The sequence below is a fragment of the Haemorhous mexicanus genome, chromosome Z (genome assembly GCF_027477595.1).
Source record: "Haemorhous mexicanus isolate bHaeMex1 chromosome Z, bHaeMex1.pri, whole genome shotgun sequence".
In the NCBI taxonomy this organism is placed as follows: Eukaryota; Metazoa; Chordata; class Aves; order Passeriformes; family Fringillidae; genus Haemorhous; species Haemorhous mexicanus.
In genome coordinates this window covers 66,996,688-67,020,014 of record NC_082381.1, presented here as the reverse complement: position 1 = coordinate 67,020,014, position 23,327 = coordinate 66,996,688, and the positions used below count along the sequence as shown (strand labels likewise).

The window sequence follows — 23,327 nt, the reverse complement described above, 5'->3', positions numbered from 1 at the left end:
AATGGTTTAAGAAAAAAAGGAAAGGTTGCAATTTCAGAGGAACAAATGCAGGTTCTACTTGTAGACAAGATTAAGCGCCTTCAAATAAAGGATGAAATAAAAAACACCCACAGGTCAGCTATAAGAAAACCAACTGGATGATTATGGCAGATGACAAGTTCAATTTATACCAATGAACTCCGGCAAAAAACACCAAAACAATAAAACCAAACATAATAATTGGGTGTGTGAGCAGGAATACACAGCCTATTTACACATGCAAGGTAGTCCTTACTTCTAAGCACTGGTAAGCAGGCACATTATCACAGAATCATCAAGTTTGGAAAAGATCTTTAAGATCATTCAGTCCAACTGTCCACCCAGCATTGCCATTGTTACCACTAAACCATCATCCAGCACCAAATCCAGACACTTCTCAAACACCTTCAGGGATGAGTTTAGCACCTCCCTGTGAAATTATGTCCAGTAAGAGCCTCAAGAAATAAGATGATCAACTGTATGGAACTGGGAAAGCAAAAAGAAGTAATGCCCATTCTTCCTTTAATCAACTGACTGATTTCACAGTATCAAGTCGTACTTCTATTAGAGACAAAAAGGGAGAGCTGAGGGACCATTTCAACCTTTGTCACTGCATGAACTACAATGTTTAAGACTAGTCATATGCAATACATGTAAAAGAGATCTGCATTAGTATTATATCTAACTAGTTCCACTGAGTCTTGCTTTCAGCTTAAAAAACATCCCAATTAAAAGGCTAGCTTTTCATGTGCAGAAACCATATTTTACTAAAAGCATTCAGTGTAGTTACATTCTTATCCTGCTGCTGTTGTAAGAGTAGTTAATAACAGAATACCAATAATCCTACGCCAGCTGTCAGTGCATCTTCCTAACACCTATTTTGGCATGGGCTGTGCTTTAAAATGTAGGCTTGCAAAATTCTAAACGTGTCCTATTAAATGAACACAAAAGCATGTAAGGAAGTTTCCTAGATGAAAGCACACATTATGAATATACCCCAAACAGCTTCACCAACCAGTTGCTTCTCCCAGTCTGCTTGTGATAAGGAATACTCTTTCTGGGCGCAAAATAACTTCATTTCATCACAACTCTGTTTTTTCAGAGTTTTCAAGATACCTTCTACACTATTTTTTTCACCTTGACTCGGTGCTATAAATCTAGCTCCCTAATAAATCAGCTGCTTGTTCCATATGATAATTTAATTAATACTAATGTGTAGCCAGCAGGGGGTAGACTGGCATAACAATAGCAACTGCCTGCATGAAAAATCTACAGCTAGCTCTCTAGAAGTAAGGTAAAAAAAGTTAAACTGCTATTAAAAATTTATTTTTTAATAACTCATTGTCATCAACACAAAGGAACATCAGGAAATTACTGTTTAACAAATGCAAAGAGATTTGTATTAAAAAAAGAAAATGAAGAGTTTATACTCATGGTAGTACAGTAGAAAAATATCAAACTCAGTAAAATCATGAATTTTTAAAATGCCAGTTCAGTTATTCTAGAGTCACGACTGAATTATGTTTGCAATAAACCTCTAATAAAAGTTTCTAAATAAAAGCTTGGTACGATTATTTGAAAACATCACTGAAAAACTGATGCATCACTGTAAAATTAGGGAAAGAAGTTCTGAAAAACAAAATAGAGACTATTGTCACTGAAGTTTATATTTAAATTACAAAGCATCTATAAAGAGTAATTTATTTCCTTTCACTGTGTTATCTCCTTTACAGAAAAGATTTTCAAATACCTGGATGATGTACTTACCTTCTTCCAAAAAATAAAACTGATGATGGAGAAAAATTTCTTATTGTTTCCTTAATTCTGATTTCCTTAATCTACTGCTAGAAAGGAGACATTCTCCTAAGGGCATTTTCAGTTGCCAAAATCTTGATAATGAGCCAGGACTGCAATTTCTAAACATATCACAAGACTGTCCTATACACCACTTAATGCATAGCCTGTTTTTTGTTTTCACCGACAGAACTGACAAGCTTTAAAAAAAAAAAACAAAAAAAAAAACAAACAACCAAAACCAAAAAAGAAGGAAAAATCCCACCCATCCACCACCAAAATCCGACCAACCCAATCCAAAACAGAACACCAGTTTAAAAGTCTGTTTTAAGATACTTTGCTGAAACACGCGAAGTCAGGAACACAATCTGAAAAGCATTAAGTACACTCTCATCTCAGTTCAACAACAAATGTTTCTTAATTGAGACAGACACGGAGATTTACCACACAGTATGTACTTTCCATATTCACCCTCAAAAAGTCACTTTTCTTCACATAGTGTTCAGTCATCACTGCCCTCATTCTCACCATCTACAGTCTGGTTTTGTATCCCATCTGTATCTCAGCTCTGCCTACTTCACTTAACCTCCAAGCGCCTCAGAGCAAGAATCCTTTTTTTTCCCCACAAATACAAGCATTCACACCAGGCACCTTAAAGAACATTCATGAACATTTTACAGTATCACTAGAAAGGCCATTGAAAATGCAAAGATTGCTTAAAGAAACGAGACAAATCGATGAGCTTTGATTTTCAGGTAATCGCCAGAAAGCTTAGCTGGACTCTGTGTTATCCAGCAGTAAGAAGAGAAGCTAAAAAATGGCCATATTCTTTTCTGGCCAGCAAGTGCTACACAATGGCACACAACAGATTCTGCCTTTCTTTTTGCTCAAATAAAGATAATTTATCTTCTCCTATAAGTTTAAACACACATTGTTCTACTCTGTGATTTTTCTTAGAAGCTAAATATCTCCCTGCAGCATTCAACTGCAGAGAATGCTATGCTGGGCAATGACACAGGTAAGAGAGCTGGAACTAGTTCTGAGAGCAATGTGATGTCCAAGTTCCACACAGAAACATTACCTCAGGTCCTGAAAGCAGTATAGCCACAGTTATCCCAGCACAATGTTGAGAAGATGCAACACTACAGCACGCAGATGCAGAAAAGCAACACTACCACACACAGCTCTGCATCTCGTCACAGTGCACAACCAGGCATGCCTGCTACTGCTACAGCCAAAACCAACTCCTTCAGCTTAAAAAGATATTCTACCATAGCATAATACTGAAACAAATGAGCCATTTAAGGTGACTAGTTCATTATACAGATATATGGGCATGCTAAAAAATCTCTACTCCTGCTTCAGGGTTTCTTCTTGACCTGTGAACTCCAATAAGTTAAGCAAAGAACAGCAAACAGGCTATCCTTTTTAAATAGGTTTGTCTACTTTGGAAGGTGCCAGCAGTGTCTTCTCACATCCAGGAGAAAATATCTTATTATACTATAGCCTGTTTAAATTAGCGTAACACAACAGGTAAATTCTCTTAAAATACTAACAATGTTCCTGATACCTTTTGTCTTTACAAACTCATGTAAAACAAACACAATGACAAAGCAAGCTACTTTACATAATTGGCTAACAGGAGACCTCTCTTCTAATATTTCATTTGCAGTCTTCTCCATATTGGGTTAACTAGAAACCAGGCAGTGGTTGACAAAATACAAAAAATAAAATACATAAAACGTATCAACAGCTTTTCATTTGCTCTGTTATGCTTCAGATTTAGGTATAGAAATAGATATATTAATTATGAAGTGGAGGCAAAACCTGAAGGGTTTATTGTCAATCTGCCAGAACTCTTTATATGAAGGGGTCATTTTCACATAAAGGACATGACTGCGAACACAGAACCAAACCGATCACTCATTCTAATCCAGAATGAGGCCTGCCAACTGACATTTCTGCATAGTTTTACAGTACATAGTATGGGGTGGAACTAATTTTCTAACAAGCATTACAATGGTCTCCCAAAACTTTGACCTAAATAGCACACCCAGAATTACAAATTAAGAATATAGACTGTATTTCCTATAGATCTGCCAAACACAGAATATCAACAACACATGACATAAGTTTAAAAGGATGGTAAGAGAATGAAAATAGAACTCACTAGTGAGAAACACATTTGAAAGTTCTCTTTGGCAAACATATACAAAACTGTTCTCCATAAAAACATTCACTCTAGCATGGACTCCCTGCATGAAAGTATTCTGATTAGTTAATAGAAATAAGTTTATTTGTTGATTCAAAGTAATTGAAGGTTCCTTTACAGCTAGAAGAAAGGTAAACAGAATCTTAAATATATCAATATAACAATACATGCTATTTTATTTAATATTCTGCAAAACAACTTTTAACAAACAATGAACGTAATGCACAAAAATTCTGGGAAATTTGTATCCGCAAGGAAACCTTTTGAAGTTTTATTAAATTTGTTAATTATATCAAAAAAAAAGGTAATTAAACAGTACCTTCTTATTTCTGAGGTAGGCTTTCTTGGCTGAAATACGTCCACGCCTTGCTTCCAGCTGGCGGATTTTTTGTTGTAACTTTTGCAGCTCCTCTTTTTGCAAGTGTACAGATGTTGCCATATCCTCTTTTTCAAGCATGGCTTCCATACTTTCGTAAGTGTCATAATACACCACTTCATCTCTTTTCTCTGTTTTAGAGATGTCAGCAATAAAAAAAAAAAAAAAAAAATCAATGGTTTGCAACTTATAATTAACATTTTGTTTTCCTCACCAACAACCCTCCCACTGACTTGCAAGATATGATGCAGAAGAATGCCACAGTCCTTTGGTAGAGGACTACTACCAAAAATCAAAGGTGAGAAGAAAAGCGTTACACAGCAAGGCACTGTACAGCTTTAAGGTCTTTATGAGGAACAGAAATTAATACCAATGAAGCTCAGCCTGCTATTAAGCCAAGCTTAGAGTATTAAAACACAAATGCAATTCTAAATGTACAGCTAAAATGTACGTTTAGCCTAATTTGAACACAATGCCCATGCATGTCTTTGGGTCTCACAAGGGACCCAAGGTGTGTAGCAATTTTCTCTGGTCTTCACCATGAAGTTCAGAATAGACAAGAATATCAGAAGTCCTCAGTATGAGATTCTTCTATTACAACCAACTCGTAATTTCATGTAAGGGACTCAGACAACAGGACACCAAAAATCCTTTCACAGGTTTTTGATGTCCCAGTCACTGCTCCTGGGAGGGAGGGAGGGCAACTTCAAGGCAATCCTTCAAAGCATTATAGGCCTGAAAAGGAGGTAATACTAATAGTTTTATCAACACTCATGATTTTTAGCTTCCTGAGTGAAGCATTTGGAATAACACTGAGCTCATCTTTAAATGCTGCCTTCTTATCTCTTGCCAAGAAGGAAAGTGTGGTGATTATAAATCCTTGAAGGACGTTGGGATGAAGAAGCAGCAAAGACCTCTTGTTCTTATTCCACTGGCATATAAAATAGGATATATTTGTCATACAGTAAGAAGGAAATGCATTACTGCTGTCTGAAACAGACAGATGCAGCTAGCATGTCTGTCAAGTGTCTATTCCACAGTAACACCAAACTTTATTTCAACTTTTTCAACTACTTTCAGAAAGACTGTAATTTCTCCTGCTTCAGCTGCTTGATTATTTGGGGACAGGCAAAGGATTTTCCTCAGTACACAGTTCATTTTAAAAGCTGTTGTCATGAAGTTGTCACTCCATGTTATTTGTGTGTACAGTCTCTGCTGCAACCAGAATTTTGACTACCATGCTCATTTCACCTCAGCTGAAGTCCTGGCAGGACCAGACAATAAAACACAGCAAGATATTCACCTTAAAATAAAAGCTAATAAAACATAACAAATAGTCCCTTCAGCACTCAGTTTAAAAAATAAAAACTCTGTAAAGCTTCATCAATATGTAACTGTCAAGTCCCTGGAACTCCCTTTGAGATACCACTGAGTAAGAAGAAGACTCACGGCTCACAATTATATTTCATCATAGCTATAAAGTGGGAGGATTTACACCTGAATTTTGCTTTAGAAGACTTCCATGCAAAGTTAAAACTGGAAATATAAAAGTTCACCCATCACAAAACCATTTTGACAAGAATGCACTCATACTTCATAGGAATAAGATAAAAGCCTTGTAAATTCCACGTAATAAAGTCATGCTGTTTGAATTTCAATGCAGGTATTTGCTTAATGACTAGTGTTGCTCATAATATGACAATCTATTATCACTCTATCCATTTCAGATCCTTTACCAAATTTGCCAAGATGTTCCTCTAGGTCACAACCAACTGCAGTCAATTCAAACCATGCTCTCAAAACATTAGTTGAGAATTCTCTGAACAATGTCTGCAGAACCACTACAGTCAGAGACTAGAGAGAAGCAACAGCATCTACTTGGCTTACACACACGAATTTCAAATCATACAGATGTGCAAAATCGAAGTCTCTTGCTTTACTATCAGCACATTTCAAAAAGCAAGTGTAACAGACCATGCTTTTCTTTTGACATCATAGGAAACAACACATATTAAAAGACCACTAAATGTTTTAGATGCTTGAATTCAGATTTGGTGTTATATAGTCTCAAACATACAAGTCACTTGCACATCACATTATTTTTCACACTGATTGTTCTATCCACCTAAGATAAGTCTGAGAAGGTAATTTCATGTGTTGAACAATTCTCAGACGTTTAGGAACTGTATTTTTCATTTTCTGTCCTATGGGATGGTTTTGGGCTTATTATTAAACAGTATCTTACAAACTTAAAATAGCCAAGGAAGACAGAATGGTCAACTGTTTTGTTGCCATGAGGGTAGGAACAGGGTGATGGTTTAGCTGACTGAGGGTTTTATTTTGGATTAGGTGGTGGATTGAGGGCTTTTTTGAGATTTCTGGAGAAAACATCAATGACAAATTGTATTGCCCTGTGACACTTTTACAGCTTAGTCTCTGACAGCCCAGACATTTTAGTATCACTACACCAAAGGCAAAGGATTTTGATACACATTTCTTCTCTCTCTCCTGTTCAGGGGATTTCTTTCATTTTGTAAGTGAGCAGATGTCTTCAGTACCAAAACTACATGTCTGATTTCCCAGTCCAAAACCTATCTATCTCAAAACCACTAACTAATTCTCTATCCAGTCAAAACTGCCACACTTCTGTAACTCATTTACAAAGTTTCCAACCCTTATATTCCAAGCATACAGTAATAGTTGTTTCCATCAGAAACCATAAAGGTGGAGATTCATGTTACAGTGAGACAAATCTGAGATATCTATGTTTTCTCCTTTTCCAGTGAAAACTCAAAATACAATCCAGCTTCAAACTTCTCTTAGGAGAATTTTCTATCCATAGCAAAATTTTTTTATTCAAGCCCTACTCTAAAAACAGTAATACAAAGCTTGCTTAAATAGAAACACTAAAGACATAAAGGTCTAAAGGACAGAACTGGATGGAAAATTGCTTTATGATTTACACGTACTGTTTCCACAGTTTGTAAGTACGTGAGATGTAGTAGGATAGCTGGTTCTGGAAGCATAAGGTTTTCATTGCTGCTCTAAATCCGATAACAATATGAGCTTCAAGTGTAGCAAAAGGAATCGAATTTGCACATACAGCTTTGGAACCAATCACTTTCAAGAAATGAGTAATATCAATGCGTACTGCATATTTTTAGACGAGTACAGTAATTAAGCATATCTCCTCCTCCCTGATCTTAGTTCTTCAAAACATATATAGTTTGCATATCTTATATGCAAATTTCCAAATACAGGCAATGAGAACCATACCAGAACTTCTTATGACTTATAAACAGGTGTAAATTTTAATTTGACAGTACTTTTGCAGCTCTTCTCATAGCAAAGAATCTGTTCTCATTTCATTCCCACAGGCTTCCTTGGACTCTTAGGAAGAAAATTATCTTTCACAAATTTGTATTAATTGAAATAAATAAAGCACCTGACATCAATCTTCTGATGCTTTCAAGCTGAGCTGTCAGTAGCAGCTCTTCACATTTCAAGATCTCGAACTGCACTTCATATAACTGAAGCTGTAGATCATAGTAATCAGCTTCTAAGTGGTCCAAATGGGCTAACGCTTCTGTACCACCTTTCAGGCTCTGCATCTAAATAAAAAGAGAAAACAACAAACAAACAAAAACCATACAACTCCAGGATAATTACAAAAACAAAACCACAGATTTTATGATTACAGCTAGATACTGTCTGGTACAGTAAATGCAACACATTAAAATTGAACACATCAAGTCCCTAAGATAAGTTCTGATCAGACACACACTTCAAGATGCCTTTAATAACTCACTTTTTTTCTACATGGCAATGAAACAAGATTTATCTGCTCAATACAGTCAGCCATTCAGATCTTATTTAAGATATACCAGCGTGTAAGGGAATCTTATGTGCTGAGACTGGAGGGAATTCATACACCTCTATAACCTGCACACAGAAGATGTAGGGTCACATCCAAATTCTTTACCTGCTCAAATTTTGTCTATCTGATGGCTTCTCTCAGATACTGGATGAAAGTAATGGTAAATTTTGAAGGAGATTTGTGATTTGTCTACCTCTTTATACAGAAGAAATGTCCAGTTTCATATTATAGACAGTCAGTCCTTAAAAAGGACTACTGTCTACCAAGAAAAAATGCCCAACCTATTTGGTGACACATCTAAAAAAATATTTGCTAGCATGTTCTGTACATTATGGTGTTATCTTCATGTTGTAAAACTGAGTCTGTAACTAACAGGTACAAATGGGTTCCTTGAGTATTTAAGTATGACTATAGTAAACTAGAAAGGTAGCTGTACTGAATTAAACCAATGATCCATTTTAATCAATACCCTGTTTTGGGAAAATGTTGCAAAAATCCAGGACAATGAAACAAAACAGGCACTGCAGTGATATCTTCCCAAAAGGATTCACCAGCCTCTAGCACAGCCTGCAGCATAACTTAAACCACGGTGCCACCTCTTATACAAAACAGACTTACTGGATTTTATTAATACATTTGTCCAATCCCTTTTTTTTTTTTTTAACATGTAAGCTTTTAGCACCTGCCCCATTATCTATTGACAGGGATTTCACAGCTCAATTAAAAGCAAATAGTTCTGTGTACTATACTTATTTCCATATAAGACTCCTACACAGAAGATCAGCAAATCAATTCTTGCAATTTCTATTTTAAATTTCTTCTGCTATATTTTGTACTTCTGTATGCATATTTTGTATATCAACTATTAGTCTGAAAACTCCAGTAAGTCCTTAAGTGAACACCAGAAACCTTACAATCATTAATGTATCATGTATATGCTAGAGTCCAGTGCTACACAAAAATGTCTTGTTATGCCATTTTATTACTTTGCATGCATATTAAGTTAATAACTTGATGAGAACAGTAAATGACATACTGATCGCGTAACTGGAGTGAACTACAGGCTACTTTTCAAGACAAAAGGACTGATTCCCTTGAACTCTCCAGTTTTTCCATATAAGAGGGATAATTTTTATTGTTCATTATAATATTAGCAGTTTTCAAGGCATTTGGCATTTTTCAAGGATTTCCTCACTGTAAAAAGGCAGCAAAATTTGGTGGGTTTGGGGATAAGGAAAGTCAGTGTGTGAAATGTTTGTTTGCTTTTTAAATTAAGGTAGTGTCGAATGTGACCACACCTAAGAACTTCCTTTTTTCCATGAATTGTGAAAATTACTCAAATCTTCACAATTTTTTCCTTAGAAACAGATGTTCCAAAATTTAAATACACAATGTATATAAAAATTGAATAAAAACATAAAGACACAAAGAGACCATCTTCAAAAGTATCAGCTCACCAAGTTATAGTAGCTGAGTACCTCATTCAGTTGCACTGGTATCTGCCTGATAAAGGACCTTAGCATCTGACAACTGTACCTTTGCCCTACAAAGAGCACACACTACAGACGCTGTTAGTTACCTGTTCTGTTTTAGGGGTAACTAACACCCCACCACTTTATTCAGCTTTGAGGTGCAAAAGAAATGGGAAATTAGTACTACTGTATGGTTCATAGGCAGATATTCTAGCCACATAATAGCTCACCATGAAAAAGTAAAATGAAGACCTTAAATTTCAACAATTTATGTTAAAACTTCATGGAAGATACTAATAATGTGTGATAATTCAAAACAATAAAATCTCTTTTGGATGTATTTCAGTATATGCTGTTAAAAATTTCTCTCCTTAATTGAGAGCAATTCTTACGAGCTTTTACCTAATCTGTACCACTAATTTGCTGCATCCTTGGTAGCTCTCAGGCTGATCAACGTAGTGAAAGAAACACAAAGAAACTTAACATGAGAACAGTATGGGAAACATTCTGCAGTTGTGCTGGTTTTGGCTGGACTAGAGCTAATTTTCTTCTCAGTGTCTGTCTCAGTGCTGTGTTTTGGATTTGTGCTGAACACAGGGTTGATAATACAGAGATGTTCTTGTTATCGCTGGCTTGCACAGAACCAAGGTCTTATATGCTTTTTGTATGGTTACTCTAGCAAGAAAGACAGAAGTGCATTGGGGGCTGGGAAGAGACACAACCAGAACAGGTGACACCAGCTGACCAAAGGGATATCTCAGACCATGTGACATTATGCCCAGTATATAAAGTGTGGGGAAGAAAGAGGAAGGGAGGGACATTTGGAGTTAGTGGAGTTTTGTATTCCCAAGTCACAGTTACCTGTGATGGGGCTTTGAACTCCTGGAGATGACCGAACACCTGTCTGCCCATGCAAAGACATTAACTAATTCCTTGTTTTGCTTTGCTCACATATTTGGCTTTGGCTTTCCCTATTCAACTGCCTTTATCTCAACCCATGAGTTTTCTAGCTTTTAGCCTGTCTGATCGAACTTGTGAGGGAGCAAGTGAGCAGCCACATGATCTTGGTTGTTGGCTGGGGTTAAAACACCACAGTGGTGGAACAAAAAGCAAAAACTTAAACTGGGGAGATCCAAGTTCAATTTCCTGCCACAACTTTCTGCACTAATGAAAGCAAATAATTTAATCTCTACAGTCTTTTTTGTTGCATTCATACCAATCAGAGAGTGGTTGCATTCACTGAATCGTAAGAGCAGCTTGGTTTGGGAGGGACTTGAAATCTCATCAAGTTCCAAGCCCTCCATCACAGGCAGGGACACCTTGCACTAGACCAGGCTGCTCAGAGCTTCATCCAAGCTGGCCCTGAACACTTCTCAGGATATTGATCCACAACATCTCTGGGCAACTTGTTCCAGTGTTGCTCCCTCAAAATCCCAAGAAATTCTTCGAATATGTACTTTAAACTCATCCACTTTCAGTTTAAAGCTATTTCCCCTTCTCCTGCCACAATATGCCCTTGCAAAAAATTTCTTTTCCAAGACTAAATGTTCAAAAATCCATAGGCAAGCTGCTGAACACAAACACTTTCTTCAAGTGAAGTCATATCACATCTTTGTTCTGAATTGTCATTTTTCTCAGCTAAAATCCAGATGTATTCATTTCTTGAGCATTGTAGTATCTTTGAACAAATACCCTCTTTTTATCTTAGTAGCTAAATGGTTTGCCAGGAGGTATTTCAGTTTTACAAACATTATCTTTACAAGACTGCCATCATTCTTCACAAAGATGGGATTCCCAGTCATGTTTCTCACATTCAACTCTTTATACTTAAGCCTTTTACATTCTCAGAACACACGATGTGTATGTATCAGAACAGAAGCTGGTTGGGGCTATCTCCCTGTCACTGTACTCAGACCCAGAGCTCTCTAGGCCTTGTAATACACCATCCCAAAGCACCACGGTCATTAGATAGTCCTTGTTTCTCCATCCCCAAAAGACCCTAACTCACATCTCGCTTTCATCCCAATGTATACTACAAGGAATCTTTCCTTTTCCTGTGCAGCCTCAGCATATCAGACCAAACACTCACTCAATTACCAGACTGAGATCTGATTCAGAGATCTCCACAGGGAAAAAAATAAGATATGCCACAAAAAGAAGATGCATGGTTACTCCAAGTGAAAATATTCAATATATTCCCTAGGACTGTCTCATCAACTCTTGACTAAGGATGACAATAGCCTGATAAACTCAGGTTTCCAGACAACTCTTGGACTTCCAAATCTAAAGAGCACTGAAATGCAGTAAACCTATTTTTGCACTCTGGGTCTTGCATGTACTCTCTCTTCCCTGCAGATCAAGCTGTCTTCTACAGAGGGATCCTAAAATAGACACATAGTCTATCAGCCTTACAAACCTACCAGCCTTTGCAGCACTCAATTCGTGAGCTCTCTGGATAACCTTTTCATAACAGCACCATCAGTTTAATCAAATTTTGCTGAAAATGTTTGAAAAGCTCTCCTAAAACAATCATCTAATTGCTAGAACACACATTAACATTAGTATGACAGAAAGTTCTTTGCACCAAACATCCATATGGTAGCAAAGTTTAAAAGAGAATTTTAAACATTGTTACTTTTGAGATCCAATAAATGTGGATTTTTTTCCTGCTAAGGCATTTAAGCACAGTTTAATGCATTAACTCTTTCCGCAGGAAAACTGTAACTAGCACAGCCCCCTGTGGAACACTGCCTTAGTAATTAAGGTAAGCAGAAAAAGAGAGCAACACACTCTTTTTCTGCTTTTTAGCTGGATGCACAACAGTGTGTCCAGCTACCCATATATTTACTAATGGTCAAACACCTTCCATATAGAATGTCAGAGCTATTCTGAAAAGACGGTCGTGCCTCAGAGCTAAACTGCAGAGATTACATAGCAGCCAATTTCTGTCCTGTCCTTTCTCTTCGTTTTACTCATCCCAGTGGATGGCTGTACACATAAAGAGCAAAAACTGTCTTTCTGGTTGACTAACCAGGAAAAAGTGAACAGAAAACATAGGTAAGTGGCACAAAACTCACCACACCTACATTGCAACATCATTTGTCTAACATCGCTTTTCTGTGCACTTTTATTTTCTACTTACTGGAATGAAAACTTACCTCCTCTTTCAGCGCATGCTTCTTCTGCTCCAAACAGATTTCTTTAGCACGCATCAACTGCAAAGTCTCCTTAGAAACCGCATACTGAAGCTTTTCCATACGTTCTACTGCTGCTGCCCATGCTGCCTTACCAAATTTTTTCTGGTCTGCTCGCATTCGATCATACACAGCTACAAAAAAGAACAGAAGAGGCAGGCATCTTACTAGTCTACTCTTCAAACCACTAGCGATCCTGCTGCAAAGAAAATGCACACATTTGTACTTAATAAAAATCTCATTAATACAACTATTTGGTCTTGAACTGGATCCCAAATTTTCCCCACTTCTGTAACCACCAATTATCAGTTACTAAAGTCTCCAGCTTACCTAAATAACATCTATAGTACAGTCATAAATTAAAGTAAATCTGAAGAGTGAAAAAAATACAATTTATAACAAAGATTTCAGCTTAACTTCAAGTGCAACTCTGTAAGAACACTGCATGAAATTAAAACATCTATCTTTTAACTCAAAAAACAGAAGTCCCTTGTCTGATTCAGATTTACTATTCTTGGGCCCCAGACAACATCTAGGTGGACACATATAAGATTTTCACCAATGTTAATAGACAGGTCATGTGATACTGTACTTAGCATTGCAAAGCAAAAGCCACAAAAGTAATGGAATCAAAGGGGTGGCATTAAGTCACCACATGCTATTACATGCTGCTCTTAGGTAATAAGAAGCACCTTTATGTTCTCATGTGTTTTTCCTCTGCCATCTGTTAGTATTTGGGTATGTAAGACTACCCTGAGATCACAAGGAGGCAAAGAAAAACCCCAAACACAAAAACCAGTATTTTAAAGATCTACACTGTAATCAGCTTTCAAGCATGTCACTTTCCACTTGTTCTCCCCCAAATCCTGACTGCTGTACATAAAAAATCATGTGAACAAAAAAAGTAAATATCTATAAATATGCATTATCAACTAGTATCTTATTGGCTGCCTTTGTCATACTAGAAAAGGAGTGAAGCTGGTTAGTACATTTAGAATTTCCTCTAATTAAATTTATTCCAACATGCGTTAACCTATTAAGTCATCCAGTCAGAGTAAGGTGAAATTTCACATTAACTTGGGTGGTCACTGAACAGAGTAAATTTGCAGTGCCTGCATCTCTTGAGTCAGATGTAGCAGTCATGTACAGAGATGGCAAGAGACCTACCAGTCAAAAAAGGATTTCTCCTGCTGATCTTGCACAATCACTATCACCAAGGCAAAGAAAGAAACAGGGACCTGCAGTTAGGCAGGGGAGGACACCAGGACAAACTGTGTCAGTGAACTGGAAAACGTCTGCTTGCCCTATTAAATTGGTTATTTAAGGTAAAATGGTACAAGGATGAGAGCATGGGTGTACATACCAAGTCACTTGACCTCGCTTTACTGTACCACTTTTTACTAAAACCATCAAATTCTTCAAACACAGAAAAGCCAAGGTTATATCCATGAAGGCTTCTGAACAACAGAGCAGCTTTCACTGCGTAGTTAAACTGAGCTGTTGCTTAATGCTTAGTTATGAAAAAAATTACTGAAAGATATAGAAGACTAGAAAAGGAATCAACTGAAAGACAATTAACATTTACGACAGGGTCTGCCATATCCAGTACAGAAAACAGAATCCACCAGGGACTCTTCACTCCTAAATCCTTTGCAAATACAGAGTACCACTAATACAATTACATTGAGAAAGTGGCTGTAAAACTTCTACCTAAAATTTCTAGTCCGTTCACTGCTGATGATGTTCTGAAAAGGTTTACAATTTTAAGATTGAAATAGACACAGAAAAAAAAACCAAACAGGAATGACAACTGCATTTTCCTCATGAAGAATTGATGAAAAAAATAACTCACGGTACAACACAGAACATAGTAAACATTAAATGATTTAATTTTTTATGTGATGGATACGATGACAGGAAATAACTACCTTTTTGTGTTTTAGCTGTTATTTCAAAATATTTAACTGTAAGATCTTGAATAGAAAGCACAGCCACATGAGCTTTCTTCTGCCAATCAGCGTCTTCTTTTTGCAGACTCTCAATTCTTCTGGGGCCCAGGTAGTCATTCTCTATTGAGATCTGAAAATAAATCAGCCCATAATTAAAAATACAATTAATTGCAGCTACTCTGCCAAAAGCAAACAGTTTCAGGGCTAAGAAAGAAAATGCAGATAAAACTACCACCACACTTTCTACTCAACAGTAAAAAACTCTATGGAAGCACCCCCTTATCTTCAAAAAGTACATCCATCTTCCATAATTATTATACTTACCGGGCACATAAAACCCACATACATAAGCTTGATTTGTCAGCATCTTTTTATTATGTATCTCATTACCTGCAGATTACATGCATGCTTTATGCTTCATCCAGGCTTTCTTCAGCCTGGACTATCTCATTATAAAGTAAATAAATGCTCTTGGATCAGAATGAAGCTGGCAACCAGGGGGTAGTGCTAAGTGATCATCAACATTTTAGAAGTTTTTCTTTGTTATAGATGACTTAAAAAAGTATATTTTCCTAGTGTCTAGGAGCTCAAACATCCTTTCATTGTCAAGATCAAGGCAATTTTATTCTGAGGTCCCAGCCATCTGAAGCCAATAAAAGACATGGAGTTTGTTTAACAGTTAATAAATACATAGCTTTCTCTCCCAAACCTGAGAATTTTTACACACCTGTCACACTACAACAGACTATGTATCTTGCATCTTAATTAAAAATTTAAGCCTGCTAATGCAATACCAAAGTATTAATTATTAATATTTTTCATATCTATCAGTCAAGAAGACACCTTAATAGTACAGGCAAAACTGAACAAAAGCAAAAGTGCTCATAACTTTGTATGTCCCTGAATATTTAAACCTGAAGTTCTAATGCGTCAGGTATTAATCTTGATTTTCACAGAGCTTCAATTTGGTCTAAATAGCCATTCCACTCAAATTGCAAATGAAAGGTTTTTAAGTGACTGTTCAGGACCTACATACCCACTTGTCCCTGTCTCTCAGACAGATGATTTTCACAAGTAAAAACAAATATATGCCTTCTAAATACTTGCTCATTTCTTAAAAAACACTTAGACATTAATAAGGTACTTGAATCTACTCCTTTTATATTTCCAAAATTCTTAGAAAGGCAACAGATGAAGCGTAATGTGGACACGGGGTAAGTGAATAACACTCACTAGATACATAGATACATTGTAACATGTCATTCTATGGAGCAGGTATGAATCATGTTTCACACAGGCAATACTTAGGAGTGGACAGACAGGTTTCCAAATAAATATTGAACTGCAGACACTCACATACACACACACACCAGTGAATTACACACTGGTGAAATTAATGCTTTCCATTTACACAGAACTCTGAAACAGCGAATTCATTTGTGAAGCTGGATAAAAAGCAACACAGTTAAAAGTCATTCTCTTCTGCTCCTTGGTAGATATGAGGAAACTTGACACTGAATAGAACAAGGATCACTGATAATGTGAGTAACGTTCTTATTAGGCACAAGTTCTAGGAGAGTAAGCCTCAAAGTAACATATTTTCAGAAAGTTTTGTCTGCCAAATATTTTTAACACACAGTGCAAGCTGAAGAGTTTTATGATTTCATGATATAATTGTATCTTTGTTCCCTAGAGCAAGTATTTACAAGCAACAAAAAAGGTAAGCATTTTTTCATTATCCACAATCCCAAGTATGTCATCCATATATCATAGTCAGCACTAAAGGTACTCATAAAGCAACACAGAGAAAACCCAAGAAGTCGCGGCTTTAATCAACTGCATGAACAAGAACAGATGAACAATTCGCCTTTAGGCCGCAGGAACAGTGTCATGCTTAACAGAGGTGTGAAAGGAGCCCCAGAAAAATAAAATGGATAGAAACTTTTCCCTAATGTTGCTTGATCTACCTTCACGTTTGCCCACACCTACACATCTAGCCAGATAGTCAAACTCTTAGAACATGGATCTTAAATATCTTGCAGTACAATCAAAAAAATCAAAGGCAAAAGGTACAGCTAATGTTCATGTTTGGACACTGCATTCTGCAGCTTGGATAAGGGACACATACACAGAGTGTTAACTTTCTGGCTCTGAAGACACAAAATAATGGAGGATGGATGAGCTGGTTTTGGCTGGATTAACATTCTTCATATTAACTGTTATGGGCTCTGTTTTGGAATTGTGCTGCAAACAGTCTTAGTAATACAGGGATATTTTAGCTACTGCTAAGCAGTGCTGACACAGAGCCAAGGCCTTTTCTGCTTCTCATCCCACTCCACTAGTGAGGAGATTGGGGATTCACAAGAAGTTGGAAAGGGACGCAAGTGGGAAAGCTGAGCCCAACTGACCAACAGAGACATTCTATACCATAGAGCACTGTGCTCCGCAATAAAGCTGAGGGAAGAAAATGTTCAGAGGGATGGTGTTTGTCTTTCTAAGTCACTGTTACACTGCACTCTTGGAGACAGCTGAACACCTGCCTGCCCATAGGAATGAGTTCCCCATTTTCCTTCACGTGTACAGCTTTTGCTTTTCATATTAAACTGTCTTAATCTCAATTCATGAGTCTTCTCAGTTTTCCGATTCTCTTCCCACCACCACTGAGCTAGAGTGAGCAAGCAGTCATGGGGCTTAGTTGATGGTCATGGTTCAACTATGACAAAGAATGAGGCTCTCACTATTACAAAGGCAGCATCCAATCTAAAGGTGAAGACAGAATATAGGTACGAGTAGGGAAGAAATATCCCACATGCTTTCTTAATAAAGTTGAATGGCTAGAAGCTAATGACGAACCTTAAACTGAAAAGCTTGTTCCCTTCATTCCTGAAGCTGTTGGACCAGTCTACCACAGCTACAACCTCTCCACAGCTACGACAGCATGAGAGAACTGAGGTTCAAGGTGAAAAATTCCAAATGAGAAAGTTCAAGAATAGGCTTCAGGCTGGAATAACAATTCTCAGTCACAAAGATCTTTGTTACTCTTCAGATACATGAAAGACAGGATCTAATTTTGGGAAAAGCAGACTTTGGGAAAAGCAGCCAAAAGGTAACTCCAGAACAGTATTCAATTAATAGAGTCTGCACTGCCTCCTTGAAGACAGCTTGCACCTGTGTTTCTATCAGGTCAATGACTTTCTGAGTGGCAGCAAACTTTAGGAGTTCCTTTGGTGCCTCAGATCTAGCCGGCTACTGCTCCCTGCTTCTCACTCCTGCCCAAGCTTGCTCTGCTGGGTTTGCCTGACACACATGCCCGCAGACTTCTGAGAGCCACTCCATTGACCTGAAGGTGACACAATGCTCCCTGTGGGAAAACCAATCTCCTCCTATCCAGATACTTCATTCCACCTGATTCAATTTTGCCATCAAAATGTAAAAATGAAAAACAGTTATTAAAAAGAAACAATCAAAAAAACACAGTGTAAAAGAAAATACTGATCGTAACCTTTCCAAAGGTAACTACGGTCATTCTTTATAATCAAAACCAAATAACTATGACAAACTAGAAGATAGAGGGCATACAAAAAGATACTTCTAGCCATGGACCTGGCACACTTTCGGAAAACATATTAAAAAGCGATAGCCATATTATGAGTGCACATACTGACAGCACCAACACTTAGAAGAATTACCGGTTCTCAAGTGCAACCTAGCTAGAGAATTACTGTAATCTACTGGTTATTAATTAAATTTATGCTTGTCATCCTTTCCAGGCAGGACACAAAATCTTCAGAGAAAAACAGAAATGAAGAACTGAGGCATGGGGATGAAATATATATGGTCCCCTTGCCAAACAGCTATCTGGGCATTAGACCTCAGTCCAACAAAATGCCACTAGAGAAAATCTATTAAAATATATATTAAATCATAATATTCAATTTAAATATTATGATTGTGGTACATTTATATACAAGACAGAAATTATTCATAGCATATATTATCACAGGAAAGAGAAAGTAAGCCCATGGGGGGAAAGAGATAGCTTAAATGAAGACTATAGCTGTAATAGGGGGAAAAGTTGGGGAGTAAAGATAAGGAACATGCCTCTGGAGCTTGAAGATTATGAAATGGCAATTTTTCTCCCCACCTGCAAAAACCTCCAGGACAGAAGTGACCACTCCCTTACTTTGTCCTAGCTAAGAAGTTAAAAAGGAAAAGGGAGTAGCCATGGACATAAACATCAACATGAGTTTGTTGATGTTTATGTCCATGGCTACTCATGGACACAACATGTCCAGGCTTGTGAGTCTTGAAGACTTTATTTTCTATATTCTCTTCAATAATTAATCACCATGATGTAAGACAAGAACTCTCATTATGGAATTAAAGGAAGCTCTTACATGCTTCTGCATTCCATTACTGTTTGCAATATATGCATAACCTGTTTATGTTTTATTTTGCTCACCTTTATGATGCAAGCATCTTCAGTTTTTACAGCTCATAAAAGAGCAGATGTCATTTTAGAGACTAAACAAATAATCTTTACATTACTATTATCCATTCTAAATATGACTAAAAGAAGGCAAAGAATAACTAATAAGTGCTGTCATCTAATGCCACTTCTTGTAAAATTGTGTACCTACTTTCGATATAATAATATTTTTAGTTAAAAATTAAGAAGCTCTAATGTAGCTGAAGTTTCTTCCTAACCTAAAAGGCTTTGCAGTTACCTAACATTTTTTCAAAGTGAGCTTTTGGCCTAGAATTGCTCATTTGGACTCAGAAGTTTTGGAGAAAGCCTGGTCTACAGAAAAACCTCTCATCTAACAACTAGATGAGAAGCCAAATCTACAATTTCTCTTCTATTCATCACTTTACCAATAAAACAATCCAGCTATTCTTCCTCTAAAAATCCTACATTCTCCTTGAGAGGAATCCAAGCTTCACGGTAAAATTTGTTATGATTTTTTTTTTCCCTGATGACGAAGCTTGCTTTTGTAGACTTTCATGTTTTACAAGTTTTACTTCAAATGATGCTTTGAAGCCTAAGAAAATTATGACAGCTTTCACAAAAATGGTTGTCACAAAACACAGAAAAAGGGATAGAAACAGCAGAAGCCATTAACTTCAACACATCACACAAGCACTTATTTTCATCAGCTATTGCTTCAGACTAATGGAACATGAACATATCTCAACATTGTATTTATATGTTTCTGAAGGAGAACAAATAAATTCTTCAGAGAAAACAAACTGAAAGGAGGCTCCTAACCTAGCCCATAAGCAAATGAGGATGGATCAACAGAGGCAATGTTGTACTGGAAATATCCTTCTCTGGAACAGTTGGCAAATTATGGTGAAGTTCTGAAGAGACTAAAGTAAGCTTATTGAGAGAAAATATGAGCAACAGGCCTGAAACGATGGGATACACATATATTATACATCTACTAAGTGAAAGTCTTTAACACTTTGCATGTTTTTTTTCAGGATAATGGACAAGATTGACAGAAGTAAGACTTGGCCCAGGCCATGTAATAACTTAGGCAGGTATGTCACATCTCTCTCCAGCTCCCTTTGTTATCCTTCTCCTGGATGGACTTGTAATAGGTAGAAAAGGAGAAAAATGTGACATGTAACAGCAGGTAAGTTAATTATAAGAACAAAAAAAAAAAAAAGTAAGCTGAGTGAGTAGGGCAGATGATGGTGACAAAACACAAAATGGAAATGGCTTTATACATGAAAGCATGTTTCAGATCAAAGGCTCAACCATCCGCCTTCTCCAAGAGGTCAAAAAAGCAAGTCCAACCACAGCCTGCTAGACATAGTAGCCAGAAAACAATAATTTCAGCATCTAATCAGAGACTTAAAGTTAGGCCTACTAACTTTTTTTGTTGTTTTTGTTCTTTTTAAATTAACTGTGATCCCAACTGTTAGCACAAACTATTTTCCCAAATAAGTTATAATTCTGTACATACAGCTCTAAATATATTAGGTGAAAGCATTTGCCTTCGAAAAGGGCTTTACAGTTTTACCCTACGGAATATGGACATGGACTTCAATATCAATACCTAAAAACCCATTCAGTTTGCATGGTCTAGATTCCTCATAATATCTGGCACCTGGGATTAAAATACAAACTGCACGAGTTTTGATTATGTTAAAACACAGGAGAACAACATATACAATTTAGTCAAGACTGTAAGGGAAGCAACAAACCAAAAGGTAACAAGGTGTTAGGACATACGGAAAGAAGACTGAATAGTAAGGTCATTCTACTGTGAAGTGCAGTGGTTAAAGGTTTTTTCCAGAATGGAGAATGTTGAAAAACTAAGAAGTAGTCAGAAGAGAAAAATCATAGATGATTTACATTAGGGTAAGCATATAAGAGGAAAGACTGGGTTTATTTAACTGGTATTTTTTCCCAAGACACACAAGAACTTATGTAAAGAGGTAAAGTGTTAAAAACACTAAGCTACAGTATTTCATATTGGTAAATGACAGAATTAAAGCTTAACAGTATACCCAGCATTACACCTTCCTTACTCATTCATCTGTATAGCATGAAACCTTTCTATAGATTTCAGCTTCACTGACTGAGACCTAGACTAAAAGAGACTTCCCCTTCAAAAAGAAAGCTTTTATTTTTCAGAAAATATACTTTTAAGAAGACATATTTTACTAGTTACTTGAAAACTCTGTTTAAGCCAAGTTAACTCAAAGGCAAGTGGGCTTGAGTGTTTCCAGACATTCTATATTCTGTTTGTGCATGAAAATGATTGTACGGATTTTTAAATCCATTGGATGGATTTTTAAATTAAGTTAAAAAAAAACTTAATATATGCAACGGACAAAATGTTAAGCATATATATCAAGAGTTCATCAAAATATGGTTGACAATTTTTATATACAGATATACTGAAGAAAGAGAAATACTGACAAAAGTATTAGCCAGAAGAAATCAGACTGAAGACATAAAAATAGCCATGAACATAGATACTGAAAATAACTCTAACAATTAGCAAATAAAGCCTGATAAGTTTCAGTACAAAGTTAGAAAATATGATGAAAGCTTACAAAAAGGGTTTTTTTCAGAGCACAACTGAAAAGAAGCATTAAAAAGTACTAGATTTCAAGCAATTTAGATATCTTAGTAAAAAATCTTTTTGTAACCTCGTAAACTCTCAGCAAATTTTTCAACCTCTGAAGGCCTTCAGTCCCTCTCCTTGACCTCCACTGTTTGAATAACACTGCATCAAAGTCTCCTCCTTTTTCCTCTTTCCCTATCTCCAACACTGCAAAGGAAAAAAAAAAAACAACAACACACACTTCTAGGTTTCACACTCCTCGACTCTAATCCTCAGGGACACATAATTTAGAATTTTCTGCATGTTCACCAGCCTTTCAAAGTTCCATCAAGATGCCTTTTTGAATGGATACACTGATTCTGCATTTTTCTGCACTATTTCCTCCATTACTAGCATTTTAGAAAAAAAAGAAAAAAAAGAAGGCAACGTATAGATACACTGCTAACTACCAAATTCTTTTACAGGCCTTCTAAACTGATGGTTAATCTGAATCATTAATAACCACTGATGATTCTCCTTCTGAACACACATATATTTGGTGTCCACAGTTAAACTGTGGAAATTATTGAAACAGAGCATGTAAGGTATGTAAGGTATGTACTAAGCATGTACTAAGAGTTTGTTTCTGCTTTATTTGTAGGTTGTTTTAAAGCACCACAGGTTCATTGAGGCACCCCTATTTTCTATACTTTCTACCCCTTAACATTCATGATTTATATATCTTTCTGATCTTTGATGAATCACTAAGGCAATCCAATTCTTTAACTCTGGTCTAGCCTTGAGAATGCTAAATAGGGAAACACCCTTACATTGCATACTGTCATTATTCTGATACTGTAGTATGTTTTTGAGAGGAAGAAACTAAAACTGTGACATTCAAGATGCAAATATACCATGAATGTATACCAGAGTATATTTTCTATTTGGCGCTTGGCAAAAGCGCCATTTTATTGTGTTTGACAGCAAATTCAAGATAAATCTTATACATTTTTCCTCATTAGGTGCACATAAATATGCATATATGCTTTTGGAGGTTGTCATCAACCTTCTGCACATACAATAATTTTTATTTATTGAAATTTCACCTACCATTTTATTATCCAAAACAGCTTTTTCTACAGTGACTTTAAAAAACAAAATAAACTATAAACTTTTCAGCATTCTAACATAATCAAATTTTTCTACAAGCCTTATGAACCACTTTCGTAGCTGAATACCTAGAGCAGTCTTGTACTCATTTTGCAGACAAGCAGATCTAACCAATCAGATACACACCACAGTGTTGTAATCAGCTACCTCTTACCAGGAACTAAAGTTTCATTAGATGATTTAGGGTACCAGCCTGCTTTCTAT

The 23,327-nt window shown here is 36.6% G+C and overlaps 1 protein-coding gene across 1 annotated transcript in view; it reads right to left on the bottom strand.

Annotated features, from left to right (window-relative positions):
• JMY (junction mediating and regulatory protein, p53 cofactor) overlaps nt 1-23,327 on the bottom strand; it is a 63,512-nt gene that overhangs the window by 17,098 nt on the left and 23,087 nt on the right. Inside the window, exons 3-6 of the mRNA XM_059836667.1 lie at nt 14,872-15,022; nt 12,908-13,077; nt 7,846-8,011; nt 4,344-4,531 (exon numbers count right to left, since the gene is read on the bottom strand). Of these exons, the coding sequence (XP_059692650.1) occupies nt 4,344-4,531; nt 7,846-8,011; nt 12,908-13,077; nt 14,872-15,022 (675 nt within the window). The remainder of the gene's footprint in view (nt 1-4,343; nt 4,532-7,845; nt 8,012-12,907; nt 13,078-14,871; nt 15,023-23,327) is intronic.